This window comes from Pongo abelii, chromosome 10 (assembly GCF_028885655.2).
Source record: "Pongo abelii isolate AG06213 chromosome 10, NHGRI_mPonAbe1-v2.0_pri, whole genome shotgun sequence".
NCBI lineage: Eukaryota > Metazoa > Chordata > Mammalia > Primates > Hominidae > Pongo > Pongo abelii.
In genome coordinates, this window is record NC_071995.2 from 74,477,818 (window position 1) to 74,495,810 (window position 17,993).

Below are 17,993 nucleotides of genomic sequence, written 5' to 3' on the forward strand. Positions count from 1 at the left end.
GGTGATCATGAAAAGTGTAGGCTAATGTCCTAATTTTCTGTTTTACGACACAGTCTTCTGCTATTGTGCCATATATTTCTTTTTTATTTAAAAAAACCTTTTTATTGAAGTATAACATATATATAAATGCAAATAAGTGTACAGCTTGATGAATAACAAACTGAACACGTTTATGTAACTAGATCCTAGATAAAGAAATAGAACATTATCCATACCAAGAAATCCACATCATGCTCTCTTTCAGTCACTAGATCCCCTTGCTGCCCTGCAAGGGGACTGTTGCACTGGCCTGCAATAGCATTGACTAGCTTTTCCAGGATTGATGCTTTACATAGGTGAAATCATACAGTATATACTTTAGTACCTGCCTTCTTTTATTTGTGAGGTCAATTCACAGTATTGTGTGTAGTTGTAGGCTGTCATTCCCATTGCTTTGTAATGAATAAATCAATGGTAGCATATTTATATAGTGGAATACTATACATTTCATTTTCATTAACAACATCTTACATTGAAAACCTTGAGAGCTCAGCTGTTGAAGTCCAATGCTGCAATGATCAATGTTCTTCTCAAATCTTTAATTTCACAAAAGCTTAATGGCATCAGTGTCGTGCCTAAGGATAATATCTCAAGTACTATATCGGCTTCTGAGTTAGGAAAACCTGTTTCGCTTTGTATCTGTTAAAGGTTTTGCAGCAAAATAATAATCTTTTAAATTCCATTGTTAAGCATCACTGTTATCTTAGAATCGTATTTATACAACAACCTTTTCAGAATAAAAACAGAGCAATCAAAAAAGAGCATTTATATTATATAGTCACTTGATTCATTACCTCTAAAATGTTCCTTTCCTTTGTGTTTTGCAAAGTTATGGAAACTTGTTATTTTAATACCGAAAACTCTACTAAATTTAATTTACTTTGAAATGTGTTTATCTCTCCCACCAAAACACACACACACACACACACACACACACGCAGCTCACTATCATTGACTGGGAGGTTTTACTTACAGATAACCACTGGACAGGTTAAGCCTCGTGATGACAGTCTTCTTTTGATGTAACAGGAATTACACCTGTTTGGATGAAATCCAAAACCCATATCATAGAAAAATTCACTATGTTATGGTACCCCTCTGTTAAAGTGCCTGCATAAAAGTGTCTTTCTTTCTTTTTTTTTTTTTTTTAAAAAAAGGTCCAGTTTATTGAGGCGTAATTTACTTATAGTAAAATTCATCCTGTTCAGTCCACAGTTCTATAAGTTCTGATGAGCACATACAGTTTCGTAGCCATCATCACAGTCAAGATACACAACAGCCCATCATCCCCAAAAGTCCATTCATTCCCCTTCATAGTGAATCCTTACCCCAGACTCTATTCCCTGGCAACCACTGATTTCACATAAGCATATAAAATGTTTTCTTCTCTTCCTTTATTACAGACAGATGAGTAGGGTGAGGTCTGACTCCTTGTTTCCTCTTGATAGGGTTTGGCTGTGTCCTCACCCAAATCTCAACTTGAATTGTATCTCCCAGAATTCCCACTTGTTGTGGGAGGGACCCAGGGGGAGGTAATTGAATCATGGGGGCCAGTTTTTCCTGTGCTATTCTCCTGGTAGTGAATAAGCCTCATGAGATTTGATGGGTTTATCAGGGGGTTTCTGCCTTTGCTTCTTCATTTTTCTCTCGCTGCCACCATGTTAGAAGCTCCTTTTGCCTCCCGCCATGCTTCTGAGGCCTCCCCAGACATATGGAACTGTAAGTCCGATTAAACCTCTTTTTCTTCCTAGTCTTGGTATATCTTTAACAGCAGCGTGAAAATGGACTAATACACCTCTCCTGCATCCAAGTGCAGCCTCCCCTGCCCCAGCCATGCTGGCCTCCTCAGTGCCTTGTCCTCTCCACACCTCCACCCACAAGTCTCATGTCTGTCGAATATTTCACCTAGAACTCTCTTCTCTTCCTTCTGCACCTCATCAACTCTTACTCAGCCCTGAGATCTCAGTGTCAACATAGTTTCCTCAGAGAAACTTTCCTGATTAGATCAAATCCCTCTACTGTGCACCATGCATATATCGAGGCAGCAATTTTACATTTGTTTATGTAACATTTGATTCATGTCAGTCTTCCCCATTAAACTGTGAGCTTCATGAGGGCAGGAATTCTGTGAGTTTTGCTCATTGTTTAATCCTGAGTGTGTAGCCCAGGCGGGTACTGAATGAAGACTCAGTAAATGTATATATGTTTCCAAGCCAGCATGGTTCTTGATGTTTACCTTTGACCCTTTAAAGTGTAAGATAAGGTCGATATTATTGTTTCTGTTTTACTGACTTAATGATTTTAAACCACATCCATAAATTCTTCAACACTCCTCCCTCTAATAAAGAGTGGAGCCTAATTCCCCTCACCTAGAGTGTGAGCTGACTCTGTGACTCACTTCTCATGAATTGAATGCAGCAGGAGTGACGTTAAAAGTCACTGTTCTTATCCGCACTCGGTGGCTCACGCCTGCAATCCCAGCACTTTGGGAGGCCAAGGCAGGCACATCACCTGAGGTCAGGAGTTCGAGGTCAGCCTGGCCAACATGGTAAAATCCTGTCTTTAATAAAAATACAAAAATTAGCTGGGCGTGGTAGCACGTGCCTGTAATCACAGCTGTTCCAGGAGGCCGAGGCAGGAGAATCATTTGAACCCAGGAGGCGGAGGTTGCAGTGAGCTGATATTGTGCCACTGCACTCCAGCCTGGGCAACAGAACTATACTCCATCTCAAAAAAAAAAAAAAAAAAAAAGGTACTATTCTCAGCCAGGCACGGTGGCTCACGCCTGTAATCCCAGCACTTTGGGAGGCTGAGGTGGGCAGATCGACTGAGGCCAGGAGTTTAAGACCAGCCTGGCCAATGTGGTGAAACCTTATCTCTGCTACAAATACAAAAATTAGCTGGGCGTGGTGGTGGGTGCCTGTAATCCCAGTTACTCGGGAGGCTAAGGCAGGAGAATCGCTTGAACCTGGGAGGCAGAGGTTGCAGTGAGCCGAGATTGCGCCACTGCACTCCAGCCTAGGCGACAGTAAACTCTGTCTAAAAAGCAAAACAAAACAGGCATTGTTCTCTCTTGGGTCAGTCACTGTGGGGAAGGCCGGCTGCCATGTCATTTGAACACATCAAGCAGTCCTATGGAGATGCCCACAGAGCGAGGGACTGAAGCTTCCTGCCAGCAGCTATGTGAATGAGTGAAGTGGATCCTTCAGTCTCTCAGGTCTTCAGTATTTTGACTGCAACCGTATGAAAATCCCTGAGCCAGAACCACCCAGTGAAGTTATTCTCAGATTCCTGACCCACAGAAACTATGTGAGAGAATAAACGTTTGCTACTTCAAGCCACTAAATTTGGGGATAATTTGTTACACAATATAGAACTGGAAGAACCAATGAGGGAAGTATGGCAAATTTGAGAAACTTGTTTAAGGTCCCACAACTAGTAAATGGCAAATCTAGGGTCCAAACACCAAGTCAGTGTGTCTCTAAAGCCCATGTTCTCTGTACCATGCCATACTTATGTTTTACTTAGTATGGCAGTACTAAGTATGGCATACTAAAGATGCTTAGTACGGCAAATGTAAAAGTCATTCCACTGTGCTATTATAAAATCTTTGCAGATTGGTTCATGTTACAGTGCCAGGAGGTTGCTTTCTGTATTTCCAAAGAAGCTGCTGACTGGAGGAATTTCTGAGAGAATGGTGAGTAAAACGGCAATTCTAATGAAGAATTTTAATTGTGCTTTACTATTTAAAGCATTTCCATGAAGATGTTTTGTTGGAAGAATAGATCAAATCAAGTTTGTTATGAGTTAGAAAAGAGATAACTTGAAAGTGACTTTTTTCTTCAGTTCATCATTATGGCATTGTAAGATAGTTTTCATAGTGTGAATGGATTATACTAGATTTCTCAGTTTTACATATATTTAATATTTATATGCATTAATATTATATATTATTTTAAAATATATTTAAATACTTATATTTTGCATTTATGCAGAAATTGCCAAAATTCAGTATTTTTCTTAGATTTCTTAGTTACCATTTCAAAGGCCCAAACTTTGGAGTAGTCAAAGATTTCTTAAACAAAACACAAGACACACCAAACTTAAAACTTGTATTCTCTACTACTACTCTGATCATACATGCCCTTTTTTGGACATATTCAATCATAATGGAACCTGGCAGCTTTTAAGTAATGAGTGTTTTGATGTAGCTTCCAGTCATACCTAATGAGCCATTGTAAGCTATTTATATGCTTGGTGCTTAGTGGTTTTCTAATCTACCCTAATTAGACCTAATATCTTCATCCCATCACCCTGGTATAACTCATTTCCACTTTCTTCCCCTCTGTTTACCTAATCAAATTCATAAAATATTCCTTCCATCTAATCTTTCCATCTTTTTACTTCCTTTATTAAAGCATTTTCACTGGTTTCCTTTCTTACACGTATTAGACTCTTTGAGATAACTTAAGTAGAGGAATTTCATGGCACCCAAAAGCAGGAATATTGCTGGTCCTTGACAAGCTTTGGGATTGCAACCTGAAGAGATTGTCTCTGATTTCATCTTTCTATGTGTGCAGTAGGTTTAATCAAGGAGTTTTTATTCAGTGACACAGAACATGGAACACTGGTTCTTTCAATAATTTGGCTTTTTTAGAGTCTCAACTCATCCTGGAGCTGGAAAAAAATTAATATTAAGCCAAATAACAGCATTTGGGTCTCTTTGGCTAAATTAAGCCCATGCCAGTGACTGCTTTTCAAACTGGGTTGTTGGCTGGGTGCAGCTCACACTTGAGGCCAGGAGTTTGAGGCCAGGCTAGAAAACATGGTGAGACCCTCATCTCTGCAAAGAATTAAAAAATTGGCTAGGCATCGTGGTGTGCACTGAGGTGGAGGATCACTTCAGCCCAGAAGTTCAGCCTGCAGTTCAGCTGTGTTTGCACTCCACTGCACTACACGCTAGGTGACAGAGTCAGGCCCTGTCTCAAAATTAAGGCTGGTGATATCTGTTGATTATGGGGTTTTAGAGGAACCAATAAATAACTCTACTCCCATTGGGAGGCAGACAGGGGAGTCAAGCTGAGGGAGTTGGAAAACCTACAGTAACTCCGGATAATGCTTATGCTGAATAGCAGGCCTTAGAGTGTTAAATCGAACAGGCTGGTCCATGCTCCATCTCTAAGTCAGACCAAATGCAGTCATGGTCCTCAACAGCACTGACTCTTGTTCCAGGCCTATGACAGTAAAGCTGACCATGCTTCCCTTCTTTAACTAAGAGAAGGAAAGTGAATGTTGAGCCAAGCATGTACTGTTCCTCCACCCAACCCAACAAGTAAGTCCCTTTGCCTTCCCTGGGGGGCAGCGAGTGTGACAAGAAGCAAAGAGGAATCTCAACCAAGTAGGACAAAATCAATCCAAATAAACATATATGAATATGTATGCACATGCTTGTATATGATTTTATAAGCAGCATAGTGAAATGTATAGAACAACACCAGGTAGGTATTTCACAGTATTACTTGGGTTAGGGGGTGGTGGCTGGGGCCCAACGTGAAGGGAGGAGCAGAAAAGAGTAGGGAGATAAGCAGAAAGGCAAAAGAAAACAAAACACTGAAAAGTAGTATGTGTGGCATGATCACATAAATGTATGTATTACACACATACACATGTGTGTGCACACACACACACCGTATTAAGGAATGATACTCCAAATCCTTAAACCAGTATGGAATGTCTAATACTTTATCAGAGTGGACACCGAAGAACTGAGGCAGAATCCCTGGAAGTCCCTCTATTGAGCCAGGCATTAACCTGAGTTGTGGGGTAGCCCAAAGGATCTGGGGAGAGGAGCTGTAAGGCCAGGATGGCAGGAAAAGATGTGGGAAAGGATGGTGGCACTTGGGAGGCTCAAGACAGTAGCTATTTACAAAACCAATTCAGACGTATGTCAATGTTTTCACAACATGTGCCGCTCTATCCATGCATTCCAGCTGAATAACATACTTGCTGACTTACTCATAAGATCAAATTCTTAAAATATAACAGGAAAGTTTTCTTCTTGTACTAATATAATTATTTTAGGTGGGGACAGGCAGAACTCACATGAAGAAAACCTATAAATTCTGGGTGTTGGAGGAGCCACTTCAAAGACTCACTCAAATGACTAGAAAGTTGGTGCTTGGATATTGGTTGGAAATGTTGCCAGGACTGTGAATTGGGACCTTGTTTCCTCTCTACATGGGCCTCTCCTTGGGTTGCTTGAGCTTGCTTACAGCATGGTGGTTGGGTTCCCAAAGTAAGAGGGCAAGAGATGCAGGATGTTCAATATTCCCATTCATAATCTAAATTACACAGTGTCACTTTCATTATAGTCTAATTGGGCAAGGCTGTCTCAAGGGCTCGTTCAGGTTTAACAGAAGGGGACATACACTCCACTGCTCTATGGGAGGAGTGTCTAGGTCATGCTGTGAAGAAGAGTGTGGTGGCAAGGGAAATATGGAGGAAAATAGTCTGCCAAAACACATTTCTGCGGCAACTGAAACATCCGTAGTCCATGCTGGCATGGATCTCAAAGGTTTCTACTATTCCCATGATGCCACACTTAGGGCACAGACTAGCTAGTGTAACAAAGACTGGAGGAAGGGGGGTAAACTTAGAAAAGTATAGTCAACCAAAGGAAGAAATAAAGCTAATATTAAGCTCTTAATAATGTGGCAGGCATTGTGCGAGACACTTTGTATTAGAGTTCTCTAAGAAGGACAGAACTAATAGGAGATTCTATATTTATATATATGAATAGATATAGATATAAAGGGGAGTTTTATACACACACACACACACATAAATATATATATATATAAAGGGGAATTTATTAAATATTGACTTACACGATCACAAGGTCCCACAATAGGCTGTCTGCAAGCTGAGGAGCAAGGAGAGCCAGTCCGAGCCCCAAAACTGAAGAACTTGGAGTCTGAGGCTCAAGGGTAAGAAGCATCCAGCATGTGAGAAAGATGTAGGTTGGGAGGCTGGGCCCGTCTCTTCTTTTCATATTTTTCTGTCTGCTTTACAATTGCTGGGAGCTGATTAGATTGTGTCCACCAGATTAAGGGTGGATCTGCCTTCCCCAGCCCACTGACTCAAATGTTAATCTCTTGGCAACACCCACACAGACACACCCAGGATTAATACTTTGCATCCTTCAATCCAATCAAGTTGACCCTCAGTATTAACCATCATACGCTTCTTATAAGATATCTTCATTAAATCTTCACCACAGGTATGTAAGGTAGGTACTATCATTGCCATTTCACAGATGAGGAAATCAAGGCAGAAGTATTTAGTAACTTGTCCAAAGCTACAAAACTGGTAACTGGTAGAGCCAGGATGGCAACACTGATCTGTTTGACTTCAAAGACTGTGTTTTTTTCACTACATCGTGCTTCAAAGCGTAGAAGATAAACACAATCTGTAAAATGTCCCTCTTTTAACTATGCAGTTCATTCTATTTCCTCTGATACATATATAAAAGCTCTCTCTCTCTCTCACTTCTCAAAAGGGTTAGAGTAAAATATTGCAAATAATAGAAATGTATTCCCCCAAATAACCAACAAATTCTTCTCAAGGAGCACATTAGACAACTCCCTTCTCAATTCATGCCCAAGTTATCACTGGTTAATGCTCACGTAGGAATTACTATCTGGAAGATTGGGTAAGAACCTCAAACTAATTATTAAGACTAACATTGCAAATTAAATTGTAAGACATATAATACAAATTAGAGGAATTCAGTATGGGAGTTTATTAAGTACAAAAAAGGTTGGTAAATTGTGAAGAAAAAACAAGTGAACTCTCAAGAAGTTTGCATAAATGTACTCTTCAGAAATGTATGATGATTAAATATACCATGGGAGCTCCCTGCTTAAAGAAAATAGACATTTCTCTTGTCGCAGCCAAGATTTCCCTATATTAGAACACAGACAATGGAGTTCATAATGAGAAACCCCCATGAGTAGCTCATGGAGCACACCCAATCAGTAAGTAGGTATATTTAGTTGAGGCACAAGAACGGTGGCTGCAGTGATCAGGGAGGTTCTCACCCAGATATCCCTTTATAATAAGATCTGCAATTGGTGATGGCAGGGATGAGGATCCCCCACCTCTTTTCCTTGTTGCTAAATACAAGCTTCCAAAAAAATGGTTGTGAATGACAGAGACTGTAAGAATTATGCATATTTTACCATACCATTAACCTAAGCAAAGCGTGATTCAACCACAATATGCCGTCCATACATGGGACTACAGTGACGCTTTTGGCAAAAATTTGGAAATAAAATTTCTTACTGAGAGATACTCTTTGAAATTAACAAATAATTGTTTAGCAACAGAAACATGCTAAGTCACCTGTAGAAGACAGAATGGTTTCAAAGCTGGTGGGACTCTGCAGTGATCTGGTATTTTAAAAAGTTGTGTCCTTCAGAATTTAAGTAGCATTGGAAGTATACATAAATGGAGTCACTGAGGCAAATGTTGGTTGGATCCATCCAATTACTGCTCAGAGAAAGGCAGCTTTAGTCAGGTTTTTCAACTGGTCTAGACCTATTAATTCCTTCATTTATTCACTGAACTTTATTGAGTCCTTACTACATCAGGCATTAGCCTACATGCTGGAGATACAGAGGCAAATACGTCAAAATCCTCATGTTTATATTCTGCTGGGGAAGGCAGTCAATTAAAAAATAAACCATACACCAATAACATCAGGTTTGTGCTTCAAAAAATGCTTAACAAGGTAGGAAGATATAGTGAAGGAGGGAGGTCCTGGGGAGGAAATAAGGTATTATTTTAGATTGGGTGTCAAGGAAGGCACTGCTAAGAATGTGATACTTAAGCAGAGATAGCTGCCTAAATTGAGGAAGAGAGCCATACAAAGATCAGAGTTAAAAAAGAGTTCTAAGCTGACAGAACAGGAAGTGGCAAGTTCAGAGGCTGGAATAAACTTGTGTGTTCAGGGAACAGAAAGGCCAGTTTGGCATTTGTGTGTGTGTTGTTTGCCAAATGTTCTGGTTCTCTGTCCTTCTGGGCACAACATAGGATTGCACCACTGGTTCTTCTGTGGATGTATGTAGGACCATGTGACTAGTTCTGGACAGAGTCATAAGCAAAATAATATGTTCCATTTACAGACAGAGCCAATGTAAGATGCTCTAGAGCTCTTTCTCCCTCTCTGGTACCATCAATGATTGCTAATGCGCGATAGTGGCTGCTCCATCAGCCTAGATCTAGCAGTAAGGAAGGAAACCAGAATCACCAGTTGTCTTCTAGTAGGCATGTAATTTGAGTAAGAACTATTTGTATTGTGGTTGTTTTTGTTTTGTTTTGTTTTGAAATGGGCTCTCACTTTGTTGCCTAGGTTGGACTCAAAACTCCTGGGCTCAAGAGAGCCTCCTGCTTCAGCCTCTTGAGTAGCTCAGACTACCAGCACACACCACCATGCCTGACTGTAGTTTTAAGCCTGTGAGATTTGGGGGTATTTCAGTATGGTGTAACCTATCCAGACAGAAACAGTAAGTGTAACTGGTGGAATGTAAGCTAGAGGGACTGGTAGACTATGAGATCTAAGGAATAGTTGGGGGTCAGGTCATGCTAAGCCTTGTAGATTATGACAAATTTGGATTGCATTCTGTGAGGGAAAATCATTGGAGGACTTTGAGCAGGGGAATATGACATGATTTGGCTTTCAAAAGAATCAGTCATGTAGGGGAAACTTCTTATTCATAGGAAACACATACTGAGGTATTGAAAGATAAAGTATAATGCTTTCTGCAACTTACTTTCAATTGGTTCAGTAAAATGTGTGTGTGTGTGTGTGTGTGTGTGTACATGCACAAAGGGTGTAAAATGTTACTTGGTGAATCTAGATGAAGGTTTCATTGTACTCTTTCACTTTTTTGTGGGTTTAAATTTTTAAATAAAGTTGGGGTGAATCACTCTAGAGAACTATAAGACCATTATCAACTAGTGCAGGTGAGATGAAGTGGTTTGGGCTCGAGTGGCAATGGTGGCAGTGGTGAGAAATGGGTGGATCTGAAACCTGTTTTGTATTTGAGGCCAGCAGGATTTGCTGATAGATTGGTTGTGGAGCATGAAGACAAGTCAATGTGTTTCTTAGGTTTTTGTCCTGAGCAGGCAGGAGGTGGATGGTACCATTAACTGACATGGGACGACAGTGGAAGGGCTAGGGTTAGGATATGGGAAATAGCAATTCTATTTTGGGCACGTTAAGGGTGAGCATCCAAGTGGAGACTGGGTTGGCAGGTGGATAAATGAGTTGAGAATTCAAAGAGGTCTAGGCTGGAAATATATAATTTGGGATTATCAGCATCTATTGGCACCCAAGCCATGGATGGATAGGCTCTCCTAGGAAGCAAGTATAGGTAGAGGAGGGCCAGGACTATGCCATGGGGAACTGGAGCATGAATGGACTGGAAAGAGGACCATACATTTCATTTGATTTCTCTTGTTCTGATTCCACGCTTACTGAGCAAGCACCTGATTATTGTTTGACTTCCCATAGAGATCCACACATAAAGGAAAGATTGGCCAAATGGACTTGGAATATTCCAGTTCCTGGGAGAGTTCTCACTGTAAATAAATTTATCACATTCACAAGCTTAGTGTGAGTTAGCCCCTGAGACAAAGCCATAATCAGTGTGCTGACAAAAATCTGATGGTGAGTCTGCATAAAGGAGAGCCAGACCCTGCACTGTGGAAATTCCCCCGAGAACAAAGCACTGCTTGCTGGCACTCTTCCACAGCTCACCTCTTTGCAGCCTGCCAGGTGAGAATGTTCTCATATTTCCAGAACTGGTGAGACAATCCTAAGCCAGGTGTAGCTAAGAGAATATTCCTTTTTTTTAGGTGTATATCTTTTATTGTCAAAGTTCTACTTATTTGTCAGGGTGTCTCTCACACAGTTTTTCTTCCACACTGATCTTGCATTTCCATAGATCAGGGTCCTTATTACTTAATTACTACTTGGAGAGTATTCTCTATGTGCTTGCACTAGATCTATTTTAAAATTTTATTTCATTTTTATATAGGTAATATTCAATTGGTTCAAAAATCAAAATGACATTGAGAAATCTTCCTACCTCCTCCTGATTGATTGGTATCTCCTCCCCCACCCCTCCAAATCATTGCCTCTATCTCTTTGGGAATCCATCTAGCTTTTAGGCTGTTAGCAATCTTTTGCTATGACAAAGTTGCAATTAATAACTATATATACATACAAATACATGGTTTGTGAGCTGTAGTTTTTGTTTTCTCTGCTAAGCTGTGATGATGAGAAAGACATATTCTACTTCTTTTGGGAGGGGATGGGCAATTTCTGATAAAAGTTCAGGCTCAAACTGCGTTCTTCTTCCCCTTCCCTTTTAGTCTAAAATGTGGATAACATGGCAATTCCTGTACAACATGATTAAATAGCATCCCTGGCTGAATCAGTTCAAGGATGTTCAAGTTTAACTATTTAGTGTCTATTGCTTTGAAAATAAAAATGGCTCATGCTGGCCCAGTGAGAAAAAATAAGAAGGTCTATAAAGGTTATTGGAGAAAATTTGTTTGTGGGGAGGTGGATCGACATGTAACTTAATAATAAAAAGAAACGCAGCTGAGAAGTTAATGCGTATTTGTCTTTTCCCTCCCATGGTGTAGCAGATTGTATTTTCCAAAGATAGCTGCCTCGATATATCCCATCCCACATGCTCTTATGATGTGACACTGACACTGTTCCCATTGAGTGGTGGGGCCTGCCTTCTTCTCCTTTGAACCTCAGGTGATGCTTATGACTGCTCAAACAACAGAATGCAGTGGAAGTTGTCCAGTTAAACCCAGTCAACCCCCAGAACCACAAGTAAATAACATAATGATTCAAAAAACTAAGTTTTGGGATTATTCATTATGCAGCAGCAAAAAAATAGAAACATGATCTTGATTTTGATTTTCACTTGTCTTTACATTTTCCTTGGTCTTGATTCTTTAATTTTCATTCAGATTTTACTCTAATTTTGTCTGTTCCTTTTCTTGGGTGGGGATGGTCTGTTCTTATTGCAGGGTACTTCACATCCTTTGTGGTAGAGGGTATAAGTATAATGTAATTACATTTTTAAAAGTGCTTTCCTATCTAACTCAGTGACATAAACTCTCTAGTGTTATTCTGTAAATAAGGATAAATCCATGAAAGTTTTACCACTATTTTTGAGGGGTTTCTTTTAATGAAAAAGGATTACTTTGTGCAGATCTGTTCTACACTTTCTGCTCCTCCCCAAAATAGATCCTTTGCCTATGAAAGTTTATAGAAATTATAATCTCATCTATGAGGACCAAATGACTTATTCATTCAACAAATAGGCCCTCAATAGGCATCTATTGTGTGTAAGATATTAGACCAAGTGCCAAACGTACAAAGACCCAGTCCTGCCTCAACAGGGCTCCTGGACTAGTGACTATACCTATTAAATGCTTATCATATGCAAAGCACTGGGCATGTCTGGAAGTCATTAAATGCTTACAGTAATGAAGGAGTGTTTAAAACAACCACAAAAAAAGCAAAGTGACCAAATGACCTGAAAGACAATTTAAAAAAAAATGAAAAAAATTATGCAGCAGTATTAAAGTTCATTCATCCATGAATTCAGCAAAAGAGCTGATTTATTCTTTCCATATTCACAGAAACCAAATAATGCATCATATAGCATAAATATTTAAAAAATCAGAATTATATTTAATATAAAAAATCGTGATATTATAGTTTTTAAAATACATTAGTCAACACTTATTCAACTGTAATTAAAGTTTTTTTTCCTTCAGTCAATCCCAAGTAAGAATCTGTTGAATAAGTAAATTGGAAACATGTATTTAGAGGAATGAATTAAAGATAACACAGTTTTATTCAACAAGCACTTCTGAATACTTGGAGAAAATACAGCACTGTTTTGGGTATTACAGAGAACTGATAAAGGTAGAAAACACTGTCCTTGTCCATGATAAGATGCATCATATTATTTACATTGATAAGCTTTTAAAATATGAACATTTGTAAATGAAATAAATTAGAAATAAAAATTAAAAATAAAACAGAAATAAACATTAGAAATAAAAATTGTCAAATTATTTGTTACTGTGGAACTCTGGCTATGCACCAGATACAAGAAAAACCAGTAAATACATGAAATATCCTTACAAGCTCTTGGGGTCAGGAGAAAATGAAAGTATTAATTGTATATCCTTTCTAGTATTAACCTTTTAGTACAGAAATGAAAGAGTTCACGATGCACAGTTACATTTCAGGTAACATATATTCAAAGGTATATTGAAGGTGAAAATCTATCCAAGGTTTTCCAAATGAAGTGGCAATAAACCAATGACCACATAAAAGTAAAAATTAATTTTATGCTTTTTGAAAAAAAATTTGAGCCTTTTACTCACTGCTAATTTAATTTTATGCTTTTTGAAAAAATAATTTGAGCCTTTTACTCACAGCTTTACAAAGTATGAGTAGGGAAAATTAATGCAAATAATGTATTCAATATTAAAAACAATTAGAATAAGCCCACCCAAATCAGAGATTAAATGATTCTATGAACTAAACATGTAACGATGAAGGAGGGCTGGAGTGAAAAAGATACAGAAGAGTAAAAAGGAGCTACAAAGAAACACCCTCCCCTAAACACACAGGCTAACACAGAGCTGAGACACAGAGGCATAAAATAGGGAAAAAACAGACACACTTAGCCAAATCTTGGCTTCCCCTCTAGATTTGTTCCAGAAAGTGATTTAATATTTGCATCTGGTCTGATGACCTTAGTGTGCTTCTTCTAAAGACTTTTAAAGTTACGCTATTTTCCTAAGTAGACTGAACTGACTTTAGAACCAGTGGTCACATGCCTGCTTTACTTGGCTTGAGTTAGATGAAAAGTTTGGTTAATTAAAAACTTCTGATGTTATAGTTCATCTTCTGAATCTTGATTGTGAACTTTCTGAGGGTGTCTCTTAACAGTGATTACCACGTCAATGGTTAATATTTTTGTCAAACACTGAAGAACTGAAGTTAGTAGCTGGTATTTACCCGTTACTGATTCCAAACCTGTCTGACTGCTTACCAAGGGTTGATTGGTTTGCAGTGCATGGACAGCTCTTATATATGTATGTGGAAAGCTGTATTTTCCTGTTTTAGATTTATAAAGGACTTTGGGAATGCCTAAAAGTGCATTAGCTATTATCATACTAACCATAGTTTCTTCTGATTGATGGCATTTTTTGGCATAATTGAGAAGATAGTAATGTAACAAGATCTCAAAATTACCACCTACTGGCAAAACACAACCAGCTGGCATAGATGAGGAAAGGTAACTCTGGGAAGTACCCATATTCTGTAACTTACAGCTCACTGGTAACATGCTTCCCTTTCCAGTAATATTTGTGACCTGTAAATTTTCATAAGAAATTTCTATTCTATTTCCCCTTGTTGAATAAGCAGTGGAATTGTTCTTGAGTAATGGTTCATAATAATCAGTTAGCCTGTTTCTTTCCAAAGACAAACATGTCAGCGTTTCAACTGTTTGGAATGTATCTGTTGGTGTCAGTGTGGGGGTTGAATACGGAATATATGTTTCTAATTCTACATCTGAAATTACCAAATTAGAATGTACTTTTAAATATGTTTGAGTTTTTTCCAATTCATCTTTGTTCTCTACAACTGTGTCCTGATAAGGCCTTTGTATTGAGCCATTACCAGTATCTGGTGCTTGATAACTTTCTCCACTGTTCTTATAAATAAAAAGACTTGAAGTGCCATTTTGGTCATTGGTTTGTGTTATATAACTTAGATCAAGGTCTTTAAATAATTGCCGAAGCATTTTAAATGCTCCATGTAAAGCATCCTCATGTTGTTCAATGAGACCCTGCACTGGTCCACAAAGAACTATAGAATGTGGTATAAATGCACATGTGCTTATCAAGCCTAGATGAACATATCTTTTGGATCTAAGGATAAGAGGTTTACAAAATTTCACCAAAGCAGTGTTAGGTATTTCACACTGTGAAAAGGCCTGTGGTGGTACAAATGGAGAAAGACCAATGATCCTCCGGATAAGAGAAACTTCTGATGATGATAAACACTCAACCACTGATATGCCATTCACCCCTGCATAATAAATAACTAAATCTGGTTGTTTCACACTAGATATGAGCAATTTTACATTCTGACTATGTAGATGTTTCATTATTGCTTGTGTCTTTTCCATAATCCAAAATTGAGATGTCTGAAACTGTGCTTCTGAATTTAGAATAAACTCTGATCCAGAAGTGGAAAAAAGAGGCTGAACAGTTTCTGTTACTATCACCATTCGTATGTCACCATCTGCTGGGCAGTACACAGAAAAATCTTTCTGAAGCACAAGACCAGCTATGATCCTGGAATCTGAAACAGGAAGGCCAGTGACACCAACATTCAACTCTACAAAATAGTCATCCACTAACTCAAATACACCAATCCCACTTTCACAAGTCATACACTTGAAAAAGTAGTCACACATCAACTGTGAAATAAATTTGTGATTATTTCTTCCCACTCTTCCACAAAAGTATGCTTCTAAGAGCAACTCTAAAGAGCTCCTACACAATGTTTTCTCTTTAGCAGACGAAAAGATAGACAAAAAGTGTCTACTTAGGTACTGGTCCATAATACCGTCTAATATTTGTGTCTGAAACGTTAGGAGAGCCTGGGAAATACATTTCCACTGAGAACAATTTTTCCAATGCCTTCCATGGGTTTGAATGTTTTCACACATCAAAGGATCCTTTTCACTGTCTGTGATTGCATGAAGTCCTCTAAGCAAATGGCAAAGAAAGATAATAAATGTTTTTGCACCATCTCCTGTTTTTTTGAGATGACTGGAAACACAGTCCACTATCATCCTGTACAAAAAAGAAATAAAGCAACTCATTTTCAGAAGGCTGGCTTCCCACATCTTAAAACCATGTTTACACAGCCATAAGCATAAAATGAGAATATTGTTCCCTTGATACAGCCTTAGTTTTTTCCTTTCTTGGAAAAAACTCTGCTCTATTCCAAGATTCTACGGTTGGGTGGAGTGGGGAGAAGTGGTCTTGGGAGTTGGTAAGATTTGGGGTGCAGGAGTGTTCCCTTGGGCAGGGCTCTAATTCCGAGCATACAGCGGTTTCACCCGAGGTCAGTCTTTCTAAGTACGTTATCGCCTCAGGATGGGACAAGAGCTCCACAGAGGCTGCCTGGGGTGCCCGGCTACGGGCTAGCGTGTGGGACGAGGGTACCTGGCTATGGGATGCTCTAAGTGTAGCGCCTCCAGGAGGCGGCCTCCATTCCGGCTGAGAAGCACCTCGCCAGTGGGCTTCGTACACAAAACTTGCCGTCCCTCGGGCCCCACGCAGCAGCTCACGATGGCTTCCAGCACCTCGGCCACCTGCAACGCCGCCTTCACAGACCCTGCGGCGGCCATAGAGCTTAACATCTGGGCCGCTTCCCCTTTTTGACCAGCTTGCAGAACACCGGGGCCGACCGAAAACAGGGGTGGGAACGGCCGGAAACGGAACAGGCGGGGAGAAAACCCGGAAGCCAGGTGCCGAAGCCGGTGTAGCACGGCTTCTTGGTTGGGCGAGAGGGCTGCCCTTCTGTCCGCTTGGTGGAAAAGCCCTGCAGCTTTGTCAGGTGGGGTGAGCTGGCCCGTTGTCCGCGAAGACAGAAAAAAAAGACTAGGATTTCCAGCAGCTGTGCCTGGAGCGGCAACCCTAAGCCCTTCCCTGGCTCCCTAGGTGAATTCATTTCCCTCCAGTGGCGTCCGCTGCCCCCAAATCCCTTAGTCTCCCGAGAAACTTTCTTCCTAAGTCAACACGGTAGTGGGGCCTGCGTGAAGGAGAGGGCACCCCAGTTGGAACTCTGCTGGCTTTCATCCCCTGCCAGAAGCTGCTTGTTCCGGGGCAAAACCTCTGCCTTGGATTCACGCATGTTCTGTCCACATTCTCCACGAGTTGCTGTCTTTACTATAACGGAAATAATTTGTAGATGCAGGACAGGTGAGGAAAGCCTGGCCACAGCCGTGAATTGCAGGCTTTATGTCTGCTGCAGAGGCTTTACCACATTTCCTAGACTCAGGTATCACAATAAAACTCTAGACACCACAAATATATTAAGCAGAAATGATGCGAAGACTCTATTTATTTATTTATTTTTTGAGACGGACTCTCGCTCTGTCGCCCAGGCTGGAGTGCAGTGGCGCAATCTCGGCTGACTGCAACCTCCGCCTCCCGGGTTCAAGCGATTCCTGTGCCTCAGCCTCCCAAGTAGCTGGGATTACAGGCATACGCCACTGTGCCCGGCCAATATTTGTATTTTTAGTAGAGATGGGGATGTTACCATATTGACCAGGCTGGTCTTGAACTCCTGACCTGAATGATCCACCTGCCACGGCCTTTCAGAGTGTTGGGATTACAGGCACGAGCCGCCGTGCCGGGCCGATGTGAAGATTTAAATCCATTAATCACGTTGGTGATCAACAGTATGTTTTAAAACACATGGTCAAGGATTATTGTATATAATCCAAAGACAGAAAATTCTGTCTGTTATATTACAACATTTTCTTTTTTAAGAGATGAAGTTTCACTCTGCCACCCAGGCTGGAATGCAGTGGCGAGATCATAGCTTACTGCAGCTCCGCATTCCTGAGCTCGTGATCCTCTTGTCTTAGCCTTCAAGTCGCTTTGTGCCTCACTACGCCTGGTTATTTTCTCTTTTAGTAGAGACAGGGTCTCTCTATGTTGCCCAGGCTGATCTTGAATTCCTGGCCTCAAGTGATCCTCCCGACTTGGCCTTCCAAAGTTTTAGGATTACAGGCATGAGCCACCTTGCCTGGCCTAAA

At 40.2% G+C, this 17,993-nt stretch overlaps 1 protein-coding gene across 2 annotated transcripts; it reads right to left on the reverse strand.

Moving 5' to 3' along the window:
• Positions 1-12,956: 12,956 nt before the first annotated feature.
• On the reverse strand, positions 12,957-17,708 carry BBS10 (Bardet-Biedl syndrome 10). 2 transcript variants are annotated; one of them, XM_009248051.4, is made up of 2 exons: positions 16,478-17,708; positions 12,957-16,017 (listed from the first exon to the last, which is right to left on the reverse strand). In XM_009248051.4, the coding sequence occupies exon 2, from the start codon at positions 16,014-16,016 to the stop codon at positions 14,043-14,045; it is 1,974 nt and encodes a 657-aa protein (XP_009246326.2). In that variant the 5' UTR covers position 16,017; positions 16,478-17,708; the 3' UTR covers positions 12,957-14,042.
• Between the last annotated feature and the right edge of the window lie 285 nt (positions 17,709-17,993).